At 44.7% G+C, this 18,272-nt stretch overlaps 4 protein-coding genes across 10 annotated transcripts in view; 3 read left to right on the top strand and 1 right to left on the bottom strand.

Moving 5' to 3' along the window:
- The window catches only part of LOC309369078 (uncharacterized protein), a 421,063-nt gene that overhangs the window by 180,616 nt on the left and 222,175 nt on the right, over window positions 1-18,272 (top strand). The gene's annotated exons all lie outside the window — the stretch shown is intronic.
- LOC309369105 (uncharacterized protein) overlaps window positions 1-18,272 on the bottom strand; it is a 245,140-nt gene that overhangs the window by 62,240 nt on the left and 164,628 nt on the right. The window lies entirely within an intron of this gene.
- Window positions 3,952-10,700, top strand: LOC309369241 (olfactory receptor 51G2-like). Of its 2 annotated transcripts, none has more exons than XM_081910038.1 (2): window positions 3,952-4,969; window positions 9,335-10,700. In XM_081910038.1, exon 2 carries the CDS (start codon window positions 9,338-9,340, stop codon window positions 10,343-10,345), a length of 1,008 nt encoding a protein of 335 aa, XP_081766164.1. In that variant the 5' UTR covers window positions 3,952-4,969; window positions 9,335-9,337; the 3' UTR covers window positions 10,346-10,700. The 2 variants fall into 2 exon arrangements, with proteins under 2 accessions (XP_081766164.1, XP_081766163.1); XM_081910037.1 differs by having other exon boundaries at window positions 3,952-5,139.
- Window positions 15,633-17,630, top strand: LOC309369280 (olfactory receptor 51G2-like). Its single transcript, XM_081910090.1, has one exon. It carries the CDS (start codon window positions 16,473-16,475, stop codon window positions 17,406-17,408), a length of 936 nt encoding a protein of 311 aa, XP_081766216.1. The 5' UTR covers window positions 15,633-16,472; the 3' UTR covers window positions 17,409-17,630.

Here is an 18,272-nt window from a genome sequence, read left to right as displayed (position 1 = left end):
CCGACTTTAAGGCAGAGCAGAGCCATCCTGGCTAGTACCCATCAATAGCCCTCTCCTCCTCCATGGTTTTATCTAATCCTCCTTTAAAGCCATCCAAGTTGGTTCACTGGCCCAAAAATGGAAGCAAGAAGAATTACCGACGATTGAAGAATGGAGGATGAAGTTAATGGACTATGCAGAACTAGATAAACTAACAAGAAGGATTCGAAACCGGCGGGACCAGAAATTCACGGAAGACTGGAGTAAATTTACGGACTATCTGAAAAGTATTTGTGAAGATCAGAAGACGTTTGTAGGTTTGCAAGAAGTTTTGTGAGGAGTATTATTGGAAGTATTGCAAAATGGATAAGGGGAAGGATGATTTGTTAAGAGACGTAAAGGCAATATAAAGTTAAGAAATGCATAAGAAGTGGTTAAAACGGTGGATCATCAGATGTTTAATTGTATAAGTGGTAAGTTTTGTGGTACATTTTATAATTTATATGTTAAAATCAATAAGAGAGAGAGAGAGAGAGCGCCATCCAAGTTGGTGGCTCCCTCTTGTGGGAGCGAGTTCCATAGTTTGGCTCTGTGCTGCATGAAAAAGCCCTTTCTTTTATCTGTCCTGAATCTTCCAGCAGGTGTTTGGCTTAACAAACTCTGGTATTCCCCCTACCCTACTCCCTCCTTAACTCCCTCCTTGACTTTTGGGATATAAGTAGGAAAGTTTCTCCAGACATCACCACTGTGCTCTTTGCTAACCTTTACAAGCAGAAGAGTAGTCAGCCTTCAAACCGAGAGAGCCCACAGGCATGTTGGGGAATTTGCCATGTATCGTACAGAGTCTCTCAGTCCTGTAAGGAATATTCCAGCTATCCTTCCGATCACTCTGGAGCTCTGGCAATGTGTGAATCTCCTTCCTATTGTTCTGCAGCGGTCTGTTACTGCCGTCATGCAAGCCTTGTTCTAGGCAGCTTTTGAAGTAGTGAGGTTTTATTGGATCTGGGGAATTCCTTAAGGAGAATCCCCAGAGCGGGTGCAAGTCTAGCTTGTGGCTGGCGTCGTGCCAAGGAGTGGCCTTGAGGAATGAACAGCAGAGCCATTTGGAGCTGAAGAGCATTCTGGTGGGCATTCAGATCTATAACTGAGGTTTGATACCAACTGGATTTTTAAAAAAAAGTATTTCCAAAGAGAGAACCTCCACTGTTTCTCAGTCCCTCAGGACACCACTCTGCAGCTTGTGATTTTCTTCCCAAGGCAGAGTTCAGCTTAATTTGTCTGCAATTATTTTTTCCATTCTCAGTCTTAGAATGAGACTTACCACTAGGTTTCCCACATTTTCTCTCTCTCTCTCTTAGCAGTCAGTAAGACAAAGAGCTCTGTGTAAATCAAAAGCCCCCACACACTATAGTGAAACTTTGTCTTTCCTAATAAATAAAGGCATTCTCTTAAAGTTCCTGATTGAAACTTATTCTACTTAACTCTTTAAAAAAATCTGTGACATGGATGCTCTCCAAATGTTGTTGAACTCAAGTCCCAATAGTGTAAGAATAGAACATAAGATGACATGCTGTTGGATCAGGCCAAGCCCATCTAACCCCACATCCTTTTCTTGCAGAGGCTACCCAGATGCCTAGGGAAGCTTGCAAGCTGGACCTGAGTGCAGCAGCCCCAATAGCCAGCATGGCTAATGGTCACAGATGATGGGAGTTGTAGTCCAGCACCGCCTTGAGGGTCCTTACGGGTCTATGGTGTTTCTCATCACTGGTTCCACCCTTAGTCCATGTGACCTTTAGTTGATATTCCTGAATTGCAGGGGATTGGAGTAGATGCCCTTTGAGGTACCTTCCAACTGTGATTCTGCAACCTGTTTGTTGCCCCATCCACCAATGAATCTGTGACATTTGAGCATTCTCCTGCCCACTGTTAGGTGGATGCTCTAGGTCAGGTTGTTTGTGGACCAGATGAGTCACCAAAGGAACTTGGACCCCTATCGATTGCAAGGCAGCCGAGCTCCAAATGGTTAATGTTTTCTTGGTGTCAGGCTGGAGCCCTCCTCATCTCCCAGCCGGGCTACTGGATGTCACTGGAAGTGACAGATGGCAGGAAACAAAGAGGCTGGCTCAGCCTAGTCTGGATGAATAAAAGGGGCTTCTTCTCCCACCATCATGCCATTCTCCCCCCCCCCCGAGTCTGTAGCAAGGCACAGGTGAGAAGGGCTTCTATGAGCAATGGAGGTTCCCTTGTAAATTTAACCACAGGTGAGGGAGGGGATGGGCAGCTGCCTAGGATGGGTTGAGCCCAGACCTGAAGGCTCCTATGTCTCGCCACATATAAGGCATCTTGGGTGGATGCAGGGCTCTGGGATCTCAGGTTGCAGCTGATCCTCCTGCCGTTGTTTTTAAACAGTGAAATGTATATGGCTAGACTGGGAGAAGATGCGGTTCACCTACAAAGGAACCACAGCGAAAGGAGAAATGGAACACGGGAAGAAGCCTTCTACTGACTCAGACCATTGAGCTCAATGTTTTCTACAGTGACTGGCAGCCAGTCTCCTGCGTTTCAGGCAAGGGACATTCCCAACCAGCCATCAGGGATTGAATCTTCTGCATGCAAATCGGGTGCTCTATCACTGAGCTACAGGTGCCTTTCCCGTCTATGAAGCCTCCCTCTTCTTAATCTTTCCTGTCTGTGGGGACGTTGCACTAGGGTAGTAGTCAGAGACTGTCTCAGACAGTGAATGGAAAAGGTAAGTTTGAGGGGGTGGAGAAGATTCAGAGGGAAGCCCTGGCTGGGAGTGGAGGGGGAGACTCTCAGATTCATAATATTGTTACACGCTGCCCCATCTCCACAAGAGTGAGATTCCAAACATTGCATGCCCACCTACTAGGGTCTGAGTTCCCTTTTGGGACAGTGAGGCACAGTGGAGAATGTGGTGTCTTTATGATACATGGTTTTATTTACACATATATGCAACCTGCACCTAGATGGAGAGATTGCAGAACCAGCCTATGAGGGTCTGGTTTCCCCCATAAGGGCAGCATTGGATTCAAAGGACAGCAAAAAGCCACCCTCTGTGTCTTTTGGTTTCAGCTTGTCATTCCCAGCTCACTTGAAGTTCTGCCCCTCCTTCTCCTTCTCTACTGAGCTACCTTGCTACTAACTGACTCCAAAGACCTTCCCCCAGGCTACATCATCCAAAGGTGAAACCCCAAACCTGGCCTTTGCCTCTGCCCACTGGCACCCAGCATAGAAGGGGTGCCACACTCCCTTTCTAGGCAGTCTTGCCCACCAATGGTTTTCTTGATGGGCCATCACTGGCCTTTGTCCCCTGCTAATGGCCCATCCAGCTAGCTGGCAGAGCTGGTTTGCCTTGTTAGCATAACTAAATCAAGGGGGTTTCTGTGTTTGGCAAAGTTTAATCAACAGCAGTCACGAAATTAAAAGACACCTGCTTGTTGGGAGAAAAGCAATGACAAACCTAGACAGCATCTTAAAAAGTAGAGACATCACCTTGCCAACAAAGGTCTGTATAGTTAAAGCTATGCTTTTCCCAGAAGTGATGTATGGAAGTGAGAGCTGGACCATCAAGAAGGCTGATCGCCAAAGAATTGATGCTTTTGAATTCTGGTGCTGGAGGAGACTCTTGAGAATCCCATGGACTCCAAGAAGATCAAACGCATCCATTCTTAAGGAAATTAGCCCTGGGTGCTCACTGGAAGGACAGATCTTGAAGCTGAGGCTCCAATACTTTGGCCACCTCATGAGAAGAGAAGACTCCCTGGAAAAGACCCTGATGTTGGGAAAGATGGAGGGCACAAGGAGAAGGGGATGACAGAGAACGAGATGGTTGAACAGTGTTCACGAAGCTAATGAGTCTGACCAAACTGTGGGAGGCAGTGGAAGACAGGAGTGTCTGGCATGCTCTGGTCCATGGGGTCACGAAGAGTCGGACACCACTAAATGACTAAACAACAACAACAACCCTTGATTGGTGGGGTATAATTAAAGTTGTTACTACTACTACTACTAAATCCAGGAATCATGGGGAGGTCCTGGCACCCAGGAATTTGGGGGAATCTAGCCCCCCACAAACTCATAACAATATTCTGCTGGAGATGTTTTGCTTGAGCCTCGCATTACAGAATCAAAAGATTTGCAGGATTTTTATTGTAGGCATCACCTGGAATGAACAGATCCATGTTCCCTGAACCCCAGATGAATGCATTTTACAAAACTGCCATGCTCTGAATGTTCTTTACTTGTTCAAAATTAGGGGAAGCAGGTTTCGCTCCTTTGTTGTCAGTTTGCATCATGATTAGCAATGGGTGATCAAGCTCTAAAACTCTAGGGGCCGTAAAAGGAATGAAGCCTCCCCCCACATTTCCCAGGACTCTGGTGGTGCTTCTTATGTTCTGATCTGGCAGTGTTTGTCACCTTCATTCATAGGAGGGCTGGAAGCACCAGAAGGAAGGTGCCAGGTGGGTGGACCCAACTGGTTAGCACAAAGGAGCGTCTGATATAATTGGAGTGACAGGGACTTTGCTCAAAGGGAGCCATTGAGATTAGGGTTGGGTTTCTTCTGCCTGCAAGAGGGAGCGGTAATCTTAAAAAATGTGTCACCCGAAAACAATGAGGAGGATTTGGGGCCCTGGCTTTCGAAGTCCTGAGGGCAACTGCAGGCCCTGGTGTCTGCACTGCAGATGCAAATGACCTGCAAGTTCCCTGGAACCCTCAGCACCTCACAGAATTAATCCGGTTAGTTATTCCACTTCTGTGCATCTTTTCCTGCAAGCTCCCGCAGCTGTTTCATTGGCTACTGTGAGACTGTCCTTGTGTTTCCCTCCGATCATCTGACCTGAAAACACAGAGGAGGCTGGCTTGCTTCTCAGGGAAAAGGATCCCTGATGAGGAGGTATCTTGCCCCATTCTGAACATGCTCCCTTAGGATGGAGAAGTTCCCAAGGAATCCAGGGGAACTTATTTCCTGGTGAGGATGCTTCGGGGGCTGCTGGTCTTAATCTTGCCCAACAAAATAGCAGCAGGATGAACGGAGAGGTTCAGAGCAATCAAGCCGCTTCCCTTCTCTACCTCTATTTCTAAGTATCTGGAAGCTGCAGTTAGCACAGAATTGCTGACAGGCGGGAGGCCTTGTCAGAGGTAGGTGACTTCAATGTACTCTTTTTGGTGCCTACCGAAAGCATTTTTCTTTAGACAAGCCTGTCCAGAAATGTAGAACGTTGATGTGTGCTTTATTCTGTTTTTAGGTTATTGTTAGTTTTATTGATCAGGTTATAGTTTCATTGGTCCCGGTTCGGTAGTGCTTAAATTTTATGCAATGCCTAATTGAGAAACGAATCCATTCTATGATTCTACATGCCTTGCCCTGGGAAGGGACAAGTGGCACCAGCTGCTTTTCCTTGGCGCCATTTGGGTTTGTACATAACAACCTTCCCCAGCCTGCCCACTCCTGCCGGCTTGGTGTTTTGGACCACGGCTCCGTTGGGGCTCCAGGGTGGGTAAAGCAGAGTTATAATATGTTAAGATATAGGGTTAAGATAAATGAATGAGGGTAAGGATTTGCTGATTTGATTATGTAAATGGGATACAAAAAGGGGAGGTGAGAGGAGGTCAAGGAAATAAGCAAATGAGTCTAAAGTTATAAAAAATGGATTTGTTTTTAATTTTTTCTTATTTTCTTTTTGTCTTTTGTATGTTGTATTTTTATTTTTTATTTCTTCATGTATTTTTGTACTTATGTCTCTGTAAAACTTTAATAAATATTTCTTAAAAAAAAAACACAGGGTGGGTAAAGCAGGTGCAAATTCCCTCCCTGCCACCCAGCCCACAGCCTGGCATGTGCAGCTACAGCACAGCTCTGGAGTGTATTATTTGTTCAATAAAATATATTTATTTTACATCTGGGAAGCCTTTTGCCATCATCACTTGTTATGGAGAGGGAGCAGGCAGAGCTGCACCAGCAAATCTCTTCCTGCGCAGCCGGATTGCTGGCAACCTCCCTTAAAGAATGTAAGAGCCTTCATTTGAGGAAGCTGGGTTTGTTTAGCCTGGAAAAGAGACTGAGAGGTGTTATGATAACCATCCTATCTATTCCTGGGATAGCTCAGTCGGTAGAGCATGAGACTCTTAATCTCAGGGTCGTGGGTTTGAGCCCCATGTTGGGGGGGGGGGAGATTCCTGTATCGCAGGGGGTTGGATTAGATGACCCTTGGAGTCCCTTCCAACTCTACAATTCTAGGATTTTGGGAAAGTGCAGCACAGCAGCAGGAGCAAATGGCAGCAAACAGTCGCTGCCCAAGTAGAGAGAGTGTGGCATGGCATGGCGCAGTCATGCAGCTGAGCGTTGCGCTGGGTGAATGTTCCCTGAATAAATAGCAATGGGGAGGGCGCAAAATGCAAGAGTGAGCTGTTAGTTAAAAAGCTTTCCCACCTCCCCCTCTTTTTTCCAGAAATGAGGCACTGGAATTATTCCAGGGAACGGAAGGCAGAACAGTCCCTTCTTCCCACTGTAGGGCATGAAATGAAAAGGAACTGCAAACTACCAAGCAGCCAAAGTGAAGTGCAAGGCAGGTGCAGTGTGATACAAAGGGAAGTTATTTAGAGTTTTGAAACAATGCTTCCCTTCCCTTCTGTATAATGCTTGTCAGGCGATTCAAATGCAAAGCAAAAGATGGAATACAGAGCCCAGTCTACATCACATACCCCTGATGCTTATCTTCAAAAAGAACCCAAGCCAGAGGTTGTCTTAGGTTCGCGTGGCCATTGCGGCTGTACTGGGCACTGCTGCAAAAGGCAGGGACAGCGGGGAAATTTTTTAGTGTTACACAGGTTGCCAGTGAAATCTGAGAGGCCAAAGTCTGCCACTGTCCAAGGCATGGCTGCATAGAATCTTCCTTGCTGGCCCAGTTTGGATTCAATCTGCAGCTGCAAAAGAAGAATCTGTGTGCACTCTAAATACCCACCCAGCTTGAACTTGGCACTTTTTGAATTTGTGCAACAACAATAAAAAGTGTGCTTAACCAGGCGCTTAACAATTTGTATTGATTTTTAGACAGAGTTTACTCTCTCTTCTGTTATTGCTTTGTTCTGCATTAGGCAGCAGGAGTTATTCTGGCTAAGAGAAGGTTGGATAGTGATCTGTTAAGAAAATGGTGTGGTTAGTTTTGGCTAGGCAAACAGTTGTGGCCACAAGAAACTACAGCCAGGGGCATTTGAGAAATGTTTGCATTTTAGTCTCACTCTTAGGTGCTTACAGATAATGGTGATGATCAGGGATCCTAGGGAGAAGACGTGCATCCCAGTAGAGCTTTCTGGACTGCAGAAACATTGAAACCACCTGATTTATTATTACTATTTTAAGATTTTGCAATTTAGGAACACCCATTGCAGCAAAGTATAATGCTACCAAGAGTACGTGGCATCACAAGTAAAACATAAAAAGGGGGCTTGAGAAGAAAGAAAGAAATGAAAAATTGAGAGCATAAACTTTGGGATTAGTATTTAAAGGAGAGATATCATCAAATACACAATCACTCCAAAAGGTCAGTCCCATGGAGTATAATGGGACTCACTTGCCAATAACTGGACAGGGATGATGTTCCAAACCTTCTTACTTCCATTAAATGCGTGGGAGAGTCACAACCCAACTGATGCTTCAATCCAATGTGCAGTTATTACACTGGCTATACATTCCTTATGTTAGTTACCAATGACATAAATCAATTAACTATTGATTATGGTCTACCAACTATTAAAGAAAGTACGAAATCAGATCCTGAACGCTATAATACCATCTCTGTTTAGTGAAGATCAAAATTTAATTCCGTGCAAAATAATTGAGAATGAGTGTCCACATCATCTTCATGATCGATTTACATAAGGTAGAAAGAAGAAAACCCCAAACAGGACAGCAAATGTGAGTTTAGTTATGTAAGTATTAATAATTATATTACCTATCATTAAGTGCTTAATTTTGTCATGCACTTCATCCTCTTGAGCATGCAATGTATTGACCTAGTCACTCAGATGATTTTTTTGTCGTGAGTGACTAATAAATCAAATAAAAAATAACAATAAGAATTTTGGAATGAAAAAAGATATTTGCATAATCCACAACTGGAGGTAGTAGACACTTCTGAATCCCACTTGCTGGGCGGGAGTTGCTCTTGTGCCTGAGTGCCTGAGCTTGTGCGTTTCCTGAGGCGTTCCCAAAGTAAAGGAAGGATTAAACTCTGATTAATAAGAATACACACAGAGGCTTGAAGCAGCAAGACTCTGGGAAGGGTGCGTATAATAATATCTCTCTCCCTCTACCCCTCGGCCCAGGTCGTTTTATTCACCAAAGAACTTTTTACAGAGTGTTCGTAAGAACCAATCAGATTTCTTCTGAGCATTTCAACAAACCCCACGTGGGGACAAAGTTAAACTACTGACACTAGTTAGGCATGCATACTTTTGGGTAAATGAATGAAAACTACAAAGGAGTGCATTCAGCAACCCCTGAGGTCATAAACAATCAATACACATGATAAGAAGGGTGGTCAGGAGGACAGCGATCATTATCACCTTTATGTGAAACCTGTTTCCTGGCCTTAAGATTAACATCCTAAGATTAACATATCAGAAAAGCTACAGCAAAGAAACTGCCCACTGTCTGATGACCCAGGAAGCCTGCCTGTCTAAGTGGGTACGTGACTTGTCAAGCAAGAGAAATGGACAGTAGAGGAAATGGCCAGAGATGCAGAGGGTTGTGGGATTTGATCAGAAATTATTGTCAATGTATCAAACCCAGTCAACACAATGCATTCATCGTGGACACAACGGCTTGATGCATATTTTATAATTCCTCATAGTAATCCCACCTGACCCCACACTCTGGATATCTGCACTCCTACAGTTTCCTACTGAGACATCTGGTCAGCCACTGGCCTGATCCTGCAGGCTCTTCTCATGTTCTTATTTGCAGTCTTAGTTTCAATCCTTTTGCACAGCTTTGCACTGGGTGGTCTTGATGAGGCACCTCAAACTCAGTCACCTGTTGACATTAAATTGTCGTTTGTTGCAACCAACATTGCCCAGCTGAGACAAAGCGCAGCTCACTGACTCCTGAGAAACCTTGGAAATGTGATTTGAGCAGTGAGGTGGTGGCGATGCTGCTGCATTGGCCGTGTGTTACTGCTTTTGCAAGACATACGGTATATTGTGCACAGACATTGTACTTTTGTGGTTAAAATTCTCCATGTAAGAGCAAAAGTGATTACTCGTGTGATGACTTTAAGAATAATCATTCAAATGCACAATTGCTTCACTTCTCGTTTCTCGCATCCTTTTCTAGAGAATGGAGCTGCAAGACCCTCCATCAACGATGAGTAATCACACCATTCTTCACCATCCTAATAATACTGCCCTCCCTGGGCTTCTCTTTCTCCTGATGGGTTTCCCTGGACTGGAATCCACCCCATATTGGCTGGCTTTCCCTGTGGGCACAGCCTACCTGCTGTCCGTTCTTGGGAATGGGGCCGTCCTCTTTGTCATAATCACGGAAACAGCCCTCCATTCCCCCATGTACATCTTCCTTGGCCTGCTAGCTGCCTGTGACTTGGGCTTGGCCACAGCCCTCCTGCCCACAATGCTCCGGGTCTTCCTCCTTGGATCAAGGGAGATCAGTCTGGACGCTTGCCTCTCCCAGCTCTTCTTCATCCACACGTTCTCCATCATGGAGTCCTCTGTGCTCTTGGCCATGGCCTTTGACCGCTTTGTGGCCATCTGCTACCCTTTGAGGTACACCTCCATTTTGACCAGCTCCAGGCTGGTCCACATTGGCTTGGCCATTGGCCTCCGGGGTGTGGCCTTGCATGTGCCAATCCCCTTTCTTCTCAAGAGGCTGACTTACTGCCACCATATTAACGCCCTTTCTCACTCATACTGCCTGCACCCAGATGTGATGAAGCTGGCCTGCCAGAAGTCCAGCAGGGATGGCATCTACGGGCTCTTAGTAGTCTTCTCCACTATGGGTCTGGACCCACTGCTCATCGTCTTGTCTTACATCTGGATCTTGAAGACTGTTGTGGCCATCACCTCGCTGGATGAGCGCCACAAAGCTCTCAACACTTGTGCCTGCCACATCTCCGTGGTCCTGCTGTTCTACACCCCCATGTTGGCATTGTCCTTGATCAGCCGCCTCAAGCTCCACACCCCGCCCTTCCTCCACATTCTGATGTCCTACATCCACTTCCTGGCCCCACCTTTGCTCAACCCCGTGCTCTACTGTGTCAAAATGAAAGAGGTGCGCCAAAGGATATCTGCAAAACTCTTTTTGACCCAAAGGGTCCATTGGGAAGGCTGAAGACCCTTGTCCACCTGCTCTGCTGCAGAATCAGAAGGGAGGCCAGCTCCATGAGGGATCCATTGTCCTTCCCAATAGTTCAAATCTCCCATCTCAACTTACTCCCCTTTTTGTATCGGCTCCCAGCCTAAAACACTGCACATTTCATGTGGCCATGACTTCAGCACACAATAGCAAAACAGCATCCTTGAGAGCAAGTTCCATCTTCTGCCAGGTGAAATCTCTATGTAAAATGAACACAGGCTTGCAAATTTGTGCTATAAAATTTGCCTTTTCTTTACACAGAAGCAATCCATGTCCAGTAAGAAAATGGAAGGTCTTGTTTCAGTGCTAATAAAGTTTTTAGCCAATTTTCTACTGTTTGTTTGTGGAATTGCTGCAATCACAAAAAGCTACATAGCTCCATATAGCAAGTCCAACAACTTTAACATGGGATAAAAATTTCATTGACCAGAGTCCACTTCAAATGCATTGTATGCGGTGGACTTTAGTCCACAAAAGTTTCTGCCCTGATAAGTCAGTCTTGAAAGTGCCACAAAATTCTCCTTGATGGAGGTTTGCAACCAGATTATGGAGGGGAGGAAGGCACTGGAAACGTGGAAAGAAGCTTTCATCACATTGATACCTAAACTAGAAACTGAAAAGACCCAGCTTAAGAACTACCGCCCCATCTCACTCTTAAATGTGGATTACAAAATTTTTGCTGACATTTTGGCAAGTAGATTTAAAAAAGTATTAAATGAAGTGATTCATAAAGACCAGGCCGGCTTTCTCCCTGGTAGGCATTTGTTTGATAACACAAGAAACATTATTGATATCTTGGAACTTTTACAAACAAATCTTAACACTAGAGCGGTTTCAATTTTCATTGATGCAGAGAAAGCCTTTGATAATATTTCTTGGATGTTTATGAAGAGAAATTTGGAAGGGATGGCAGTGGGGCGAGGGTTTGAAAACGGCATAGAAGCAATCTATTCAGAAAAAAAAGCCAAATTGATAGTAAACAATGTGGTGACAGAGGAATTTAAGATTGAAAAAGGGACACGTCAGGGGTGCCCCCTATCCCCCCTATTGTTTATCTCAGTTCTGGAGGTGCTGTTAAACATGATTAGAAAGGACCGGCTGGTCCAAGGAATTGAGGTTGGAGTGAAACAATACAAACTGAAAGCATTTGCAGATGACCTGGTATTAACATTACAGGAACCAGTCCCTAGTACTAAAAGAGCGCTAGAATTAATTTCTGATTTTGGTCGGGTGGCGGGGTTTAAGTTAAATAAGCAGAAAACCAAGGTTTTAACAAAAAATCTGACAACTACAGAAACAGATGAGTTTCTTAAAGAAACAGAGCTAAATGTGGTTAAAAAAGTAAAATACCTAGGGGTGTATCTGACCTCCAGAAATCTGAACTTGTTTAAAGACAACTATGAGAAATGTTGGTCAGAAATTAAGAGAGATTTAGAAACATGGTCAAGACTGAAACTTTCCTTGTTAGGCCGGATAGCTGCTGTAAAGATGAATGTATTGCCGAAAATGTTATTTTTGTTTCAGGCCCTACAGATCGTGGACAAGGTGGAATGTTTTGGAAAGTGGCAGAAGGATATATCTAAGTTTGTTTGGCAGGGCAAAAAGCCCCGAATAAAGTTTAAAATACTAACTGATGTGAAAGAAAGAGGGGGATTTGCCCTGCCAGACTTGAGGTTATATTATGAATCTGCAGCCCTCTGCTGGTTGAAGGATTGGATTTTATTGGAGAACACTGATGTCCTAGATCTGGAAGGGTTTGACAACGCTTTTGGGTGGCATGCATATTTGTGGTACGACAAGGTTAAAGTGCACAAACTGTTTAAAAACCATATTGTTAGAAGAGCAATTTTGATGGTCTGGACAAAATATAAAGACTTATTGGAGAGTAAGACTCCGAGGTGGCTCTCACCGATGGAGGCCAAGGCACGTAAGAGACTTAATATGGAGGCCTACTGGCCTAAATATTGGGAAATAATTGAGAAAATTGGAGACAACTGGAGGTTGCAGAGCTTGGAAAAACTAAAAAACAAGGTGCGAGATTGGTTGCACTATGCTCAAATTCAGGAGGTCTTTAAAGCAGACAAAAAGGTTGGATTCCAGGTGGAAAAATCAAAACTAGAGACAGAATTGTTAGAGCCAAAAAATAAATTAATTTCGAGAATGTATAACTTGCTGCTTAAGTGGAACACTCAGGATGAGACAGTCAAATCCGCCATGATAAAATGGGCGCAGGATGTGGGACATAACATTATGTTTGAAGACTGGGAAAGGTTATGGAACACCGGATTGAAATTCACGGCATGTACTGCCTTGAAGGAAAACATTATGAAAATGATATACCGGTGGTACATGACCCCAGTCAAGATTGCTAAGATATACCACCTGTCTGACAATAAATGTTGGAAATGTAAAGAGGCGGAAGGGACATTCTTTCATCTCTGGTGGACTTGCCCGAAAGTGAAGGCCTTTTGGGAAATGATTCATAATGAACTAAAAAAGGTACTTAGATTTACCTTACCCAAGAAACCGGAGGCCTTTCTTCTGGGCATTGTGGACCAGAGAGTGCTTAAGAAAGACAGAAATTTTTTAATGTATGCTACTACAGCAGCCAGGATCCTGATTGCAAAGCATTGGAAGACACAAGATTTACCCACGCTGGAGGAATGGCAATTGCAGTTGATGGACTATATGGAACTGGCCGAAATGACTGGCAGAGTCCGAGACCTGCGAGAAGAAACAATTGAGGAGGACTGGAAAAAGTTTAAAGATTATTTGAAAAAACATAAGCTGTATGAATGTTAAAAAATGCACTTTTTTAGGAAATTCTACCTTCAGTAAATGTAAGCTAATGAAATGGAAATTAAGATACAAGAAGTTAGAGGTAAAATAATGAAACAACTTTATTGTGTTTAACTTAAAACATACAAGAATTGAGTTACAGTATCTATGAAAATAGGCAACATGATAAAATGGAAGATACAATATGTTTTTGAAACAAATTAACAAATTGCTGACGATTTACATTACAGAGAATGCAGGATTTGGAAGATGTGGGGAAGTCCTTTAAACTTGTTGGAAAAAAGAACAGGGAAATTTGTTATTTCTTTATGCTATTCTCTTATCTTGATCTTTTATTCTTTTTTCTGTATTTCTATATTCTATAAACTTAATAAAAATATTATAAAAAAAAAGAAAGTGCCACAAAATTCTGTTCTGCTGCCCCACCCTCTAAACCAAACTTTGGACCACTGACCACAGTGTGGTCCCATACTCATCCCCAGCACCCCCTATCCTACGCTATAAAAAGCATTATTCAGAATAGGGGTTTGCACAACCCACCAAGGAAGATAGCGGCACAGTAAAATTCAATACAGTAACCATTATTTCACATTTATTCAAAATTCAATTAAAACTAGTTAGTTTAATGAATTAATTAGTTTAATTAATTCAACAAAATTGATGGGCTTGATCCAGTGATCCCCCCCCCAAAGTCTGATAGGCGTTCTCACCTCTAGTGCTCTCTTGCCTCTTGACCCCCCCCCCCACCCAGGGTGCAGTTCCACCCACTTTGGGAAGCATTACTTTAAATGGTGCCTCTGGCACTAAGTGCAGATCCATCTCCCAGCGGAGTCAGCAGAGGGAGGCAATTACAAGCAGGTACCTACTGGGAGGCTCAAAGTTGGCAGAGCTTCCTCCTTCCCGCAGGGACAAAAGGCCTCAGAGGTGTCAGCCTGGGAAGAACCATAAAGGCCATTTGATTGTTCTGTGGACAACAGGCTCTGCAACACACTCATGATTTCTAGGGTTCTGGAGCCCCCAGGACCCATGTTCTAAATAAATTAGGGCGTGCTGGACCACCTAGTTTTCAGGTTATGAATGCATGCTTCTGTGTGGGAAGAGGTCTGTTTGCCAGCAAACCAGCAAAGGAGCCATTGGTTCTTCCATGCCTACCAGCCATTTTCTCCATAATGGTACCACATTCAGGACAGATACAAGAAACAGTTTCTTCTTGCAGCACATAGTTAAACCATGGAACTCGCTCCCCCAGAAGGCGGTGATGGCCACCCATGTGGATGGCTTTAAAAGAAGATTGAACAAATTCATGGAGGAGGAGAGGACGACCGAGGGTGCTCTGCCTGCACAGTCATAGATGGTAATGGTTCTGGAAACTACAGGTGGGGAGACAGTGCTCTTGTGTTTGAATCCTGCTTGTGGGTTTCCCCTTGTGGCATCTAGTTGCCCACTGTGAAAAGGAGACGCTGGGCCAGATGGCTCATTGGCCTGATCCAGCAGTTGCTTTTTACCTTCTGGTATGATTTGACACTGATATCTGCAGCACTAGTCCAGAGAGTGATCTGGTTTCTGTACAAAGACTTTGGTCTGCATCAGATGCAGGTAGTTGGGGGAAGAAGCCAAGTTGAACAAGCAAAGAGTGGGATGGAGAAAGGAAGGTGAGGTGAAGCGAGGAGGGCTAAGGTGGTCCAGAAAGGTGTGTAGAGGAGCTAGGTCTTGAAAAGGTACTTGAAAGAGGAAAGCGGTGGAGCCATCTGCAGAGAGAGGGAAGCTGGTCCAAGCAGAGAAGGGGCTGCCCTATACAGAGTCAGGCACAGGTCTCTCCCCGGTCTAGCTGCTGCTGCTGCTGCTGGGGATCTTTTCACCTACCGCTGAGCTACAGCAATGGCACTGCCAATGGAGCAACTCAAGAGCAGCTGTAGATTCGGGACAGACTACATTCTTCTTCACACAATGCAGAATCAATGCCACAGGAGGCAGTGATGGCCCCCATGATGGATGGCTTTAAAAAGGGAATTAGACAAAAGCACACGAAAGCTCATACCAAGAACAAATTTAGTTGGCCTCTAAGGTGCTACTAGACTGTATTTATTTATTTTTTATATTCCAGAGAGGGTAGTTAGGATATCAATGGCTATCCATCACAATGGCTGTGTTACAATCCTAGAACTGTAGAGTTGGCACCCTTGCTATCGTAAGGCTTTTTCCGGATTTTGAATTTTTTCTGCCCACCTTGCGTATTCAGTTACAACATCTCACAACTTTAAATGCCTACCCAGATGATTAGAAAGTTGAGGTATTTTTCAATCTGTTTTGATTTTTACCTTTTGTTTGTTTTAATGTAGGGCCGAATTTTCTCTCTCTTGCTTTTACTGTTCTGTTTTGGCTTTGAGGTTTTGTCTCGTTTTGTTTTACAAATGGATAAATTTGTGAAATAAATAGAATAAAATTAATTATTTGAGGACCTCCATCTTTAGGAAAGGAGGCAGGCAGCAAGAAGAGAGAGGGCGAGAGATGGCATTTCTGGGTGCTGGAGAGAGCTTTGGGGGAAAATAAGATCTCTAGAGGGCATTCACTTAGGTGCTGAGGAACTCCCACCTCCTCTTTGCCGCCCCTCAAAAGTCACTTGCACAACTCCTCTTTCTTCCACAATGAGCCCAATTCTGGCTTTTACATAAGCTCACTTCTAGACAGTTGAATTGGATTTTGTACTGGCATTCGGAAGTAGACAGTACTCTTTTCTATCCACAACAAAATCAAAATATGCCCTGCAAAAGGGAACTCACACTGTAGTCTCATTATTTGAACCATAGAATAATAGAGTTTTGTTGGTCATCTAGCCCAACCTCCTGCAATGCAGGAATCACAGCTAAAGAATCTCTGACAGATGGCCATCCAGCCTCGCCCTGCCTTCTTTCATACAACCAGTCCGTGAGATTCCTCTGGCTGTCGGCTTCCTCTGCCTTAGCATCCCTGTTGCCCCTTGTAGAATTCAACAGGGAGGATGAAGAAGATGGGGACAAAAGTAGAATGAGTTGGCTCTGCCTGTTGTTGGCTCTGGCAACACCCACTTCCCTAAGCCCTACCAGCCCCCACAGCTTTCAGGCAGCTGTGCTATAGAGTTACTACCATTTTTCTGCCTTTTTCCTCTCAAGGGTCCCATCTCTAGAAGACAGGAAAGGACAAAAAGTTGTAAGGAACTCCTTGGATAGTCTTCATGCCCTAACCAATGTTGGTTGGTAGTAGGATACATTTTCCTTACTTGCACCCAAGAGGCTGATGCTCCTGGAAGAACCTACCAGACCACATCATGGATCTCCAAAACAGCACCAAGCCCAAGCCACCAGTGGTCTGGCTTACTGGGTTCCCTGGCATGGAATCCAGCCACATCTGGATTTCCATCCCATTCTGCTCCATGTACATCATTTCCATCATGGGAAATGCCATTATTCTGTTCATTATCAAAACAGACCAAAGCCTCCATGAGCCCATGTACATTTTCCTCTCCATGCTGGCCATGACAGACCTAGGCTTATCCCTCTCCACCATGCCTACCATCCTGGGCATCTTTTGGTTCAACGCCAGAAGAGTCAGCCTGGATGCCTGTTTCACTCAGCTGTTCTTCATCCACTCACTGTCCTTCATAGAATCCTCCATTCTCTTGGCCATGGCTTTTGACCGCGTCGTGGCCATCCGGAACCCTCTGAGATATGCCTCCATCTTAACTGTGCCGAGGATAAGCAAGATGGGGCTGGCCTTCGTGTTCAGAGGTGTGGCCCTGATTTTCCCACTGCCCTTCCTTCTCAGGAGGCATCAGTACTGCCGGGCCAATGTCCTCTTCCACTCTTTCTGCCTGCACCAAGAGGTGATGAAGCTGGCCTGCTCAGACATCACGGTCAACAGCATCTACGGGATGTTCGTCATCGTCTCCACGGTGGGCGTGGACTCGCTCCTGATCCTGCTGTCTTACATCATGATCCTCAAGACGGTCCTGAGCATCGCCTCGCGGGAGGAGCGCCTCAAGGCCCTCAACACTTGCGTCTCCCACATCTGCGCCGTCTTGCTCTTCTACATGCCCATGATTGGCTTGTCTGTGATACACAGGTTTGGGAAGGATTCTCCTCTCCTCATACGCATTTTCATGGGGTATGTTTACCTGCTGGTGCCACCCCTAATGAACCCAGTTGTGTACAGTGTGAAAACAAAGCAGATTCGGGCAAGGATAATCCAGATCTTCTCCAAGTGAAGGACCAGCTCCTCATTCTTAGAACCTGCTCTGCTTTTCTGAAATTTGCTGGGAAAGGGGTGGTGGTGGGGAGCCACTCTGCAACAGTTTCAGAGGTGATGGTTGGGAACTCTGGGTCAGACGAGGACAGCTCTGACCCAGCAAGGCTCATCTTATGTTCCTGGTGAGGTCTTGATCTATGTCCTGGGTAGATGGAGAGAGCAGCAGGTGTCTGAAATGCAGGTGTCTGCTCCTTCCACCCATGATGAACCCCATTATTTATGGAGTAAGGACCAAGAGAATCCAGCAGGGTCTCTTCAAGATTTAAAAAGACCTCCCAGAGTGTCTTACAAAGACCACTAATAAGGCAGTCCCTGTCCTAAGCCTTTAGAATCTAAAATACCCATTTATTTCTTAGGAATGGGGTTATTGGTTTGGTTTGGTTTTATTATTATATTTTGTGTTCTCATTTTGTATTTTAATGTGAAGTGCCCTGTGATCTTTGGATGAAGGGTGGAGTACAAATTTAATAAATAAAAAATAAATTTCTACCCGATTCCTTGTTAAGTTTGGTGCATCTGCAGCAGCACAACCAGACACCTTCACCTGCCCCACCTGCAACACAACATGTCCCTCCTGAATCAGTCTCTGCAGCCACAGCAGGTGCTGCCAATCTTCCAACAGTTTGACTTCACCTTCAAAGGCACACTCCTCCATTGTCTCCTGGGACAGACGGATGCCAATCATTTTATTCACCATCCATGTATTTGCTTTTTACCTTGTTCCTTGTTGGCTTCATCCACTTTATCATTGCATTTGCGTTACATGCTTTGCCTCAGTAAACAATGAAAATTGTTTCAGATGTGATCTTGTGTTTTGTGGCCC

The sequence above is a fragment of the Podarcis melisellensis genome (assembly GCF_964234715.1).
Source record: "Podarcis melisellensis genome assembly, chromosome: 4".
Taxonomy (NCBI): Eukaryota; Metazoa; Chordata; class Lepidosauria; order Squamata; family Lacertidae; genus Podarcis; species Podarcis melisellensis.
This window is presented reverse-complemented; position numbering and strand designations above follow the sequence as displayed.

Coding starts and splice junctions, on each gene's coding strand:
- LOC309369241 (XM_081910038.1), top strand. CDS start 9,338: ATGGAGCTGCAAGACCCTCCATCAACGATGAGTAATCACACCATTCTT.
- LOC309369280 (XM_081910090.1), top strand. CDS start 16,473: ATGGATCTCCAAAACAGCACCAAGCCCAAGCCACCAGTGGTCTGGCTT.